General features: G+C 34.3%; 1 protein-coding gene across 8 annotated transcripts; it reads right to left on the bottom strand.

Annotated features, from left to right (window-relative positions):
- Positions 1–245: 245 nt before the first annotated feature.
- LOC100787817 (putative RING-type E3 ubiquitin transferase C3H69) lies at positions 246–8,355 on the bottom strand. 8 transcript variants are annotated; one of them, XR_418609.4, is made up of 8 exons: positions 7,973–8,349; positions 7,194–7,281; positions 6,297–7,093; positions 5,925–5,994; positions 5,358–5,446; positions 5,206–5,264; positions 3,639–3,689; positions 246–743 (listed from the first exon to the last, which is right to left on the bottom strand). XR_418609.4 is itself a non-coding variant. In XM_003546830.5 (7 exons), the coding sequence occupies exons 1-6, from the start codon at positions 7,981–7,983 to the stop codon at positions 5,228–5,230; spliced, it is 1,092 nt and encodes a 363-aa protein (XP_003546878.1). In that variant the 5' UTR covers positions 7,984–8,350; the 3' UTR covers positions 246–743; positions 5,206–5,227. The 8 variants fall into 8 exon arrangements, 2 of the variants coding, with proteins under 2 accessions (XP_003546878.1, XP_006598257.1); XR_418608.4 differs by having other exon boundaries at positions 3,639–3,773; positions 7,973–8,348; XR_418610.4 differs by lacking the exon at positions 5,925–5,994 and having other exon boundaries at positions 3,639–3,773; positions 7,973–8,355.
- Positions 8,356–11,980: the final 3,625 nt, after the last annotated feature.

Genomic DNA, 11,980 nt, shown 5'->3' with positions numbered 1-11,980 from the left:
AAAATGAGGATGTAAAATGCTACAATACTCATTCATGTAGGCTTTTATTTCTAATTTGGAGGGTTGTTCAATTAATTTTTTAGAATAAATTAACATTTCTTCTAAAAATTTGATTTAATATTATTGCAATTGAAATGAGATGAACAAAATTTGACCAAGTAAAACTAAATTAATAGTATTAAATAACAGAACTTCCCCCTATACTGGCTTCTTAAATTGAATGAAATTTCACTAGGAGTCGTATATTCAATGGGTGAAACTTCGATTATACTCGTATATTCATCAAAAGGAAACGGGTCACCAATATAAGCCCCTAAAGGGCCATGACAAAGTCCTATAAGAGATAACAAAACCGATACATATGTTGAACCCTTTCCCAAGACTCTTGGTGCAGTGCCACCCACAGCAAGGGAATCCCAGTATACAATAAAAAGGTATATCTTAAGATCTCAATAATGTGAACAGGAAAACTTCATCACCCCAATATCAATATTTGCATATTAACATTGAAATCCACCAGACAAAAGAAATGCTTCTAAAAGTCTCACTGATGGCTAAAAGAGTGCTTTCCACCATGCTTCAAATAGAGTATACCACCATCAATCCATACTTGGATTTATCTGCTTTAAAAATTGAACTTATTTTAAGTTTATACCCTCATAGCATGTCCATCTACCATTTAACACATGCACTTTATTACAACAACGACAGAATGCACAGTGCAGGTTCTTTCTCAGGTACCCCTGAAATTTTGATTAAAAGACAATAAAGAAACCAATGTTAGCAAACACAGTTTACAATAAAACACACACAAAAAAAAAAAAAAACAGTTCACAATTACAACTTCAAGAAACCGATTGTTCCAAAGTAAAATGTAAGGGTTCGAGGGAAAACACCAACACCACAACTTGATGTTATAGGAAAGAGAGAACAGCTTGCCTGAAAGTGTGCTGATACTTGCACCCTTTCTTATATTACTAATTACTAGTCAACTCTCAAAAATTGAACGCCACTTAACAATAAACTTACATAAAAATATAAGCTAAGACAATCCACAAGCAGTATTCAAATCAAATAAATCATTTTAACACCACAGCCTTTTGTAGCCTTTGTGTGCTATAACAATTATCAATTTAACTATAAATAAGAGTCTCTGTTGCGGAGTCAAGACACAAGGATTCATTTACATGTTCACTCGTTTTTCTCGACACATTTTATGCCTTTTGCATGGATTCATGATCAGGTTTCTTATTTTGTTTGTGTCTTATCTGTTGCCACCTTTCTTTTTTACTCTGACAACACCCCAAACTCCTACAAAGACCAATAGGATTATTTTAGACAAGAGTCACAAGACATTGGCAAAGATGGCTACACACTACAACCAAAAGCAGCATGAGTATTATGGAAAAGGAAGGACATAACTTGAATTGCAGCACCTAAGCCCAGTTTTGACCTATGGGCCCAAATCAGTAGAGAGAATGACTAGAATGTTGAAAAAGGAAACTATTTTCTATACATAATGGGTCAAGCCCAACTCACTAATGAAAGGGAATGGGGGTCATGAAAAAGGAAAACATGGAGTCTATCCTAAAAGAAGGACATGCTTCAAAGGGAACCAACCAATCCTTTAGGTCAGTTTACTATTAATACATTTGGCCACAATTGAAGTAGAGGGCCACTTTACAATTGAATGAGGTAAATACAAGGATTTTACTTCTAGAGATGAGGTCGGGAAATATTGCAATGCTCGAGATCCTTCCTTGATTTAAGAGTACCAAGCTCAATTTATAAAAAAGGGAGGCTAAAATTTTGGGGAGGAAGCCATGGGGACCTGTAAGGAGAAAACCGTTTCATTTGGCTAATGCTCAACAGCATGGGTGAGGTTGGAGATGGTTCAATGACACCCCATCACTTAGTCATTGGGACTCTCATACCAAGTCCAGAAAATAAGAAGCAACAATCCCAAAACACAAAAAAAAAAAAAAAGAATGGTATTATGTTACATCTCTGTTGAGTCAAAAGACATTTATATCTTAAGACGAATCAAGACCCTTAATTATTTTGATTAGATGTAAACAAATGCAAAGGTTAAAAATTGTGTCTTATGCGAAACAAGTGTCTGATGTTTCATATCTGATGCTTTATTAGAACATGTCTTAAGAAATCTGTGTCTGATGTTTCAGACGATTGGCAGATGGAGTCATGATTTGATATGACATTTGAGATGACATTTAAGACTTCATTTAATGCTTTGTGTTTGAGATTTCTTTTGCAGAAACATTTTCCTAGGTTCTGTCAAATCCTATGAAGAATAAATGAAGTCAAGGTTTGAAATTCCTCAATCGTTATCAAAAGAAGAGTTTTGCTACACAAGACCTGCTATGACACAAAGAAGTGACTACCTGTTGCAATTCTCAAACACGCAAGCTTTGAAGAGTGAACTTTCTGTATGAGGGAAGGATGTGCATTTAATGCAAGCATTAAATGCTCCCAATGGTCATATTCATTACACGAAGATTAAGTGAAGAAATCTACCCATTGTAAGACAACGAATACTTGAAGATGAGACCTATATAAACCAGAAGCTTTGAAGACTTAAAAAACCTTGTACTAAAAACATTCATTATTCTTTCTGCAAAAAGCTTTATGTGTATTCCTGTAAAGTTAGAAAAAGCTCTCAAAGCATTTTGAACATATTGAGAGAAAAAGACTAAGCGTTGATAGTATCCATTTGTAAGACGTTTCTAGATTTAGTCTCTAAGCAAACCTCAACCACAAATCTATTTTGATTTGCATAGAGCCAACAATGGCTTGGTAGGTCAAAGAATACTGGGTGTTGATCAAGCTTGGGGTAGAACTTGATATGTAAAGTCAGAAGTGGTCGTGATACAATACTTGTAACTCGTGAGAAATTAGTGAAACTTGGTATTTTGCTAAGAAGTAAATGTAGTCTCGGTGGTAGAGACGAATCAATATAAATTTCTGTGTCTAATTTTTATTGCTTTCCTTTTGCTTTCAACTAACCCAAGGTCTAAATTGGTTTTTAGGCTTTTGTAAACATGTTGTGTTTCATGTATTTGTTTTGTTCCGTCTAAGTTTTTTTTTTTTTTCAAAAGATCTGTTATTTGTTTCTACAAAGTTTTTGTTTCAGATAAAAAATCTTTAATTGTGAAAAGACTTAAAAATTACTAAAATCACAATTCAACTCCCTTTCTTGTAATATTTGCCTTTACAATCTCTTAACAAAAGCTACCAACATAACATTGATAAATTTTGTGACAAATGGCAACAAAACGAAGACCAAAAGAAAGAATGAATATATGATTCCTTTTTGTGGTGGGGCCACAGGATCAAATGCTTACACAAACAATTTCAATGAAAGTATCGGAGAAAACCCAAGTCTCACATCGGCTAGAAATAAGGCCAACATAGAGTGTATAAGTGGGGGGGGACCCTCACCCAATGAACTAGCTTTCGGGATTGAGTTAGGCCCAAACCCACATTCTAAGAGAAAGTGAGAAAATAATGCACACATAATAGAAAATGATTGAAAGCAATACATAATACTTTATGGGTATCAACATCAAATAGTAGACAAATTTAAAGAAAAATCTCAAATCAAGACCAACAAAACTTACATTTCAGAAAACTTGGGGTTATCAAGTGCATATGGTTTACTGAAAAAGCACCTATCACAGAAACAAGAAGAGGAGCTTGACTTGCAATATAAAAATAATTTTTGACATTGAAGCATGCTATTTTAAGCAAGTATCCTGCAGAGATAACACACAGGAAGCAATTAACACAACTAGGGATAACAAAGAAAAACAGAGGCACTAAGCTTAACAACAATTCTATTCAAACAACTATGCATAGATGTAAAAAAAAGTAGGCATTAGGGCTAGATGTTTTGGGAATAAAAAGTGAGGAAGAGAAACAAGGTTAAACTAAACATTAGGTCCTCATCGGTGAAACTCGTTGAGGAATCAGTCCCTGTACCGGGAAAAGAAAACTTAAAACTTTAATCCCTATAAGGGCGTATAGGAACTAAAACTTAAGTTTTTTAAGACTAAAACTGAAACATAGTAATAGCAGGTACCAATGTTTACTAATAAGGGTGTATGGTGATTAAAACTTAAGCTTTCCTCATACATGAACTGATTCCTAAATGAGTGCAACCTATTAAGGACCAAATGATTAGTTTAACTAAAAAAACAAAGAAAGATGAAAACAGATTTTTCTTTCCACTTTTGATGGCAATATCTATATGGTTGGAAAGTGAGATAATTAGAACTAAACCCTGCATAATCATTCACCAATTTTAGATAGATCATTTGATCTTCTCTTTCTTTGATCATTTTAGGACAAAGTTCATAAGCTTTTAATGTCCATCATTCCCATTTTCTGGAAGGCCCAAAGAATCTAAGATTGCTTAAAATGGCCCCAAAGAAGTGGTGCTTCCTTCTACGCAGTGTGATTACCCTTTACTAAGTAGCAACCAAATACTAGTCGATTCATTTCTTCACCTGTTCCATTCCATATCATATGTCTAGATGTAAAAGGAGAAACTTGGTTTAAACAATTTAAAAGGCAGATATGTACTCTCACATTCAAAAGGCTATAAGGAAGCACACTAAACACATTCATTTCTTAAACCCCAACCCAGAATAACTCTAAAATAGAACATGTTTATGCAAAGATAATATGACCAGACTACTAAATGTGATATGGCCTCTAAATACCCATAAAACCAATCACCATTCATGGGATCATCAAACTTGGGTAAATACCATAAAAGTTTGGCTCAGCTTATCAACAATAGAACAAATGGTGATGCTTCCCAAAGAACTATCATATTTGAGACTTCAAAGACAGAAATTAACAATAAAAAAATTAAGCACCAAATACAAAAGTAATCATGTATCCAGAACTTCGAGAATCACATTAGGGCCATGTTTGGATAAGCTTCTCCATTACACACATATTTTTTTATAAGTGTTTATGGATAAGCTTCTTCAAAGAGGGCCTAAGTAATTTTGTTGGTTGGTTTAAGAACAGGGAGTTCCTTAGAGGAGCATAAGATTCTTCAAACCAAAGCACCATAATGAAGCAAAGGATACAAAGGAAATATTATTATTATACATTAATCCATATACAAAAGTCGCCCTTGATTTAAGTAAAAGGAAACACAAGTTTGAAACTTACTGGAACATACGAACAACACCATTCATCTTAAATGCATGTTAGAAAGGAAATCCGACAACCTGAAAGCATCATGTTTTAGGTTAGTGAAATGAACAAAATAAAAGAGAAAAGGAAAGGTTAAGGCCAGAGATAATGAGAAGGAAAAGAGCAACCTGATGTCTTTTGCAATTACGGTATCACCATCTGCAGCCCCTAGATGTCGCAAAACTACCTGCTCCAGACGGCCATCTCGATATGCATGCTGCAAGTAAAGATAGAAGAAACCAATCTTCAGTCAATTTTGCTAATAGATACCTCAAAACACTAATCAAACCTCACTTTTAACACAGTTCAATGGCCAAAACCACTATCTAGACATCATAATTCAACACAAGGTAGGGGAATAGAAACTGTATGCCTGCAAATATTAATAGACTTGAGTACTAGAAAGGCAGAAACAAGTTGCAGCCATTGTTTTCAATGCTATAATGCTAATTTTATAGAAAATTGAAGCCATTAGGACAAATGAAATTGGCTTAATAGCAAACCAAATTTAGTACACACTTTGGAGACTAGTATGAAAAAATAATTTATTAATGCAATGAATTCTAAGAGTGTATAAGAAAACATCTATATGCCTCAAGAAAAGATAATTACAAGTGCTTAGCAGGAAAAGAGAAAAATGGCCCAGGCGGGGAGAGGGGGAGTCACATTAGAACTAGTTATATTCACAGAATTACCTTGTAGAAACAACTAGTTCCAAAAGGGCAGTTCCCTTCCCCAAAGTCAAAGTGCTTGCAATCAATTGACCTACAAATGAATTAAACAATTACCAAAAGAGTATCAGAAAAAGAGATAGCCATTCACTATTTCACTCAGCTGAGGTTTTTCTTTTTCTTGTTGTGAAATATATGCTATATGGCTTGGCATCAGCTGCGCCGGTCAATATAGAGAAGGAGGAAAGGAAATGGATCGTCCCTCATCAACTAGGCAGCATATAATTGTAACCCAAAGTTAAAACTCTCTGCGCTTTAGTTGTGATTAGATCACGGATTAATTGGATAGGAAAAGCAAAAGATGTCATAAGATTTTGTAAGTGATCAGGAAATTACTTGAGCTTTGCCTTGTAGTTGTCGATGATTTCTTGTTTTTCTTCAGTTGTTGAGTACCAAATGACACTTGGAATGACAAAGTATGATAGCTTACGACAAATAGGGCAGGCCCTCAATGTGCTGTTAACATCCATCCCCAATGTTGGGTTACTACTACGCCAATTCCTAATACAGGATATGCAGAACGGATGATCACATTCAGACAGCAGCCCAAACTTACATTCAGCTGCTGTAGGCTTTGACAGAACAAGCTCCAGGCAAACACTGCATTCAATTTCTTGACTTCGTTTCAATGCATCAAGATGCTTATGCTTATTTTCACAACTCTTCATATGTTCTTCTCTTTCCTCAGGTCGGAAAGGATGCAAGCAATGCTTTCCACAGGTGGGACATAGATCCCCATGAATATGAGGGCATTTTTCCCCTCGTGGACAGTTTCCAGCAGCAGCAAATGAACAAATTGAAAGCTCAGAAGGTGAAGTGATTATGGTTTGACCAACATTGTCCTCTCCTAAAGGTTCATTATACCCAAACTCTTGATTCCAAACCGGTTCTTGATTCCAAGCTGGTTCACTAGGAAGAAAGTAAGGACTCCTGGAAAGAGAAAACTCTGCAGCTGTAGCAACACCATTAAATGTAGCTCTAGTATTTCCAAAAGCAACAGTATCTGAAACTGGGGTCTGGGGTTCGGTTACTGAAGAAGATGGAGCAGAAGATTGCTCTCGAGAAGCTTTGACATGATCATATCTGCAGCGACTACCATAAGCACAGACTCCTTTCTGATAAAATGTGCATATCTGTCATAACGAGACAAACAAGAAAAAATTATCAGAGAAATCTAAATAATTATCAATTAATTAATAGGGTCTGCAGCAAAGAAGAGTTTGCATCACCAACATTATTTGGAGGATCTTTCCAGTCATGAGAAAATTCACAATGCTCCCCTTTCAGACAGGCTCCATGAGCAAAAAACTTGCAAAGAACCCTACATGATTCAGAAGATAAGAAATTACAAAAATTAAAATAATCTTCAAGATGCATTAGAAAATAGAGAACATATTAACAGAGAAAGAAAAGGACCACACAACACTTGTCCAAAGAATCAAAAACCAAGGTCCCCAATTAAAACCTTTTATCCAGATTTCCACAAACCAAAACAAATGGCTCAATTCAAATGATTTCATAGTTAAATCGTATCAAGTGTCAACTACAAACCACAGACTAGATATCAATGCCAAATTTTGCTTTTACAGAATTCAACATTTTTATAACATCCACGAAAGGTTTATTGTCTGTCATGACCATAGAAGTCTCTGGAATGAATGATATGTTAAAAATTATAACTTGATTGAGTTTCCACTAACAAAAGCTATCGAAATCAAATAAAGATTTTCCAAATTCGATAACAAAAGGGGCAAGAAAAAAAGTATCAACTTTCAACCCTTTTTTTCTGAATTCTGCTCAATGAATGACACACCCCAGATGGAAAACAAAAACAATAGTTTTTTCTCGGGTTCAAAGATCAAGAAAGCAGGATTATAAGAACAATAATTTACACAAACATATAAAAATCAATAATCAACATAAATTGGAGAAACTGCAGAACACAAAACTGAAGACCCACATCAAGAAAAAGTCAATTAACCCAATACAAAACACAGGATGATCAACCTCACCTCTTAGACATGGCGGTTATTGAAAAGAGAAAAAAAAAAAAAAGAAAGAAAGAAAGAAATATCCTTTAATTAAGAGAGAGCTGCAAGGATCAAAACCCTAAACCTCCAAAGGAATTATTGGTTGACGAAAGAGGTGAACAAAAAAAGTGGGGGCAGCCAAAAGAGTGAAGGAGGCAACACGTGGGGCTTTGCAGCCACTTAAATTAAGAAAAGGTTGAGAGAGCCCGAGAGAAACGGTGGTGTTGGGGGCAAAGAGATATAAAAGGAATGGAAATACGAGGAAAGATGGGAAATTGGATTTGGATGGTGGTAAAAAACATAGGAGGAGAGAAACTACACAATGTTGTGTTTGTTACAGCTTGGTGTCCAAAACTTCCCAACAAAAAAGTCTTGTTCGGTTCATCACTTCTGTGTCACGTGTACGTGAGTTTTGTTATGTCATGTGATCACGTGTCCTCAATCCGTTGGTTGAATATGAATTCACTTCAAACACATGAGTGGATAGATTAGGGATAGCAAAATTCAATGGAAATGGCTTAAGTTGTTGACATATATATTGAACTTGGAGGAGAAGATTTAGGTTTGATTTTTTTACATTTTACATAATAAATTTTTTATGAGAAACAAAGAATTTTAAATATGACTAAATAAAATACAAACTTGAACAACAACAAAAGTAGAAATTGATTGTCAGTTTTTATTTTTTTTGGGTTTAATGTATTCTCTCGCTTTATAATCATAGAAAATAATTTATTCAACTTTGGTAAACGGCCATTAATAGGATCGAATATCACCAATGAAATTTGCATGTTCTATCCCATAAAAAAATCTAACTGCAAAAGCAACATGGTGTATCAAATTGGACATGCATAGCAAGGCAAGGCTTTATATTGTAATATCGCTTATTTTCCTAATATGTTAGATTTGTTACTATTGATCTTCTCTTCATGATTAGAGGTGAAGTATTTTTTGTGTGTTAGAGCCCTTGAATTTCTTCTTGTTCTGAACTTCATTTAATGTATGGAAAGCTTGATACATTATAACTTATGACACTTTTCAGGAGGAGAAAGGAGTAGGTGTCTTTTGCTTTCTTACAAATTACTAACACACTTTGAAGGCTTGAATTGTTTTTCTGCTTATACTCATTTCAGTCTTTCCTTTGTATTGAATGTCGATATGTAGCTTGCTTTTGAATAGAGATTTTACTTATACTCAGAAAATTGTACTTTTCATTAAATGCTTGAAAATTAAACGTTATAGTATATTCAAAAAAATAGAGGGAATACCAAATGAGTGAGAGAATATAAGAGCAGTTAAGCATATAATAAAGAGCTCATCAGTCATCACGTGTCTGTTTTGGATGAAGAAAACTTAGATGAAGATATAAATCAAGAGTGTAAGTTTTCTTAATAGTGTTGGACAAAAACATTGTGTTGGATGCATGAAAACTCTTTGGGCACAACTTTGTTTATGTAGAGCTTTGGATGGTTATTCTTTTAGAAGAGCATTGGAGGAAAGTCCATTGTTGCACCTTAGGCTCGAGTTCAATTAAAACATTTTTAGTGTCTGAGGCATAAACAATTATACCTTAGTAAACATTTGGATGCACATATTTCAGCAAAGAGGAGAGCAATGGCTTGATTAATGTTGTTGATAGAAAGAGATGGGCAAGTTTGAGGAATAGAGGATATAACAAAGGATCAAGTGGTAGAGATTTTAACAAGATGTTCATTTATTGTAGAAAACATACGGTTGAAACCTGTTACAATAAACATGGATTTCCACGACATCTCCAAAGGAGTGGTGTACCTGTAGCAAATAGTGAAATGAATGATAGCTATAATCATAAAGAAGATTAACAGTATGAAAAAATTCTTGCTCTAATTCAAGGAACCAATATAAACTAGCACACATTACTCACTTCTAAGTAGATAAGCTCATATACTAGGAGGGATGGTGTGAAAAGGGGCTAACCCCAAAATAACTCCCACGAGGGAAATTATGAAACAAAATCAATATCAGCAAACACATAAAAAGCAATAAAGGAAGGAACATAATCGTAAATCCTTCTATCACCAAGAAGACTGAGACCATGCTTCTGTTCATACACTAATTAGATAAGCGCATATACTTAGTTTGGTCATACACGCTAGCTATAGACTCCAAATCAAATAGCAACCTTTTTTTTTTTTCTTGCTACAATAATTATTCTTCAAGTTATTAGATCATAGATTCAAGAACTAGTGATCATATGTTCATCCATGCATAGGTTTCAAAATTTTGCTAAAAATTAAACTTGTGAACGTTATATTATTGAATGGAAATTTTTCCATAGTTAAATTTGTTGGCACTATTGTTCTTTTCCCTCGATTTATATTTAAATATTGTACTATAGGTTTCAGATTTTTCTTTTAATTTGCTTTCTCAATATGCAAACTTTGTACTTTGTTGAATTATGTCATCACATTCCATGATTCCAAATGTGTCATTCTAGAACAAAAATCCCAAAGGACGATTGTGAGGGACTATACTATTTAGTAGTTAATGCCAACAATTCATTGGTCTCAAGCACTCATCTCACTGGATAAAAAAGTATATAAGAAAGAGCGTTACGAAAACTCAAATTAGGACAAGTCAAATAGTATATTGTCCTTAATACATAGTCAATATCCCTATGTTATAGATGATAAAGATGCCAGCCTTCTAATAATGGGTTTTCCCATTACATGCAAGACAACCAAAAAGGAATGCTAACTAGAAGCATACAAGATTGACATGTTGATGAAGCAAAACCCTTTCTCCAATCAAATTTTTTAATGATAACAAACTTTTAAGAAGGAAATTTAAGTCTTCAAGTTTAAGCTACTAATGGTTTCCATTGAGTGTTTTAAGTTTAAGATAGGATTTGATCAAGAAGCATGAGGGATAGTGTGGAGCATCAATCTACATGTTAATCCTCCAAACATAGATTTTGCATTATTAGGCACAGAACTATCAAAAAAATTATGAGAAGAATTAAAGATTGGTAGCATTAGAAGGTATCTTTAGTCAATGGGTATATATCAGAAGTTACGCATGGTTCGTGTACTATTAGAAGTAGTATTGTTAAGTAGAGAAGCACATGACACTAAAGTCTAAACTATTCAGAAGCACATACTATAAGTACAATAAGATCAAAAGTCATGTAGAGTGCTCATAGCACTGATTCAGTAGCAGCAAGCTTTGAAGAAAACCAACAAATATTTAGAGACACAAAACTTGGAAAGATCATCAAGTCTTCTGAACAAAGCAACTAGAAGAAAATAAGATTGTTGCAAACTTGTGACTAAAATGTTTTGCCTTGAAATAATTTTTTGTAAGTGTTAAACATTGTCCCTGAACCTTTGACATATGATTTTGGATGTTTCGGATCCTTTGGAAGGCCTTGGATACAGCAAAAAATCCTTGTTACAACATTTTGTTCGTTGTAGATTTTAACCAACGTCCAATCATCTAGTGAGTTCCATCCAGTATTTGCATCCAACGACTTGTGCTCAACGTGTTGTGTTTAGTGACTTACATCCACAAGTTGCATCCAATGACTTGCGTTCAGTGACTTGCGTTTGATGACAAGTGTCTAATCTAGAGATCAGTTTTAAGTCCAAAATTAGTTTAAGTCTAGAAATCAATTTGATGTGAATGTGATTAATGTTCATTTTCCTTAAGTAAATTTTCCAATTTGAATGCATAATGAATTTGTGATGGATTTAACTAATATGAATGGTTTGAGTTGTTGATTATGGATGATATGAATATTTTTTATGAGGTGAGTATGTTGATGTTGGTGAGGTGATGATAATGTTAAATTTAGAGCCATAAAAAATGGTCGGGCCAGGCTCGACCCAATAACGGTCCACGTGGATCAGGAGAAAAGGGCTCGCATTTGTAGTAACCCACCTTCGTTACATAACTAATATAACTAAGGTTTGGATTATTTATTTAATTAAAAATTGTTCCATTAATTTACTT

The sequence above is a fragment of the Glycine max genome, chromosome 15, assembly GCF_000004515.6.
Source record: "Glycine max cultivar Williams 82 chromosome 15, Glycine_max_v4.0, whole genome shotgun sequence".
Classification (NCBI taxonomy): Eukaryota; Viridiplantae; Streptophyta; class Magnoliopsida; order Fabales; family Fabaceae; genus Glycine; species Glycine max.
The sequence above is the reverse complement of the archived record's forward strand: the minus strand, read 5'-3'. Positions and strand labels throughout refer to the sequence as shown.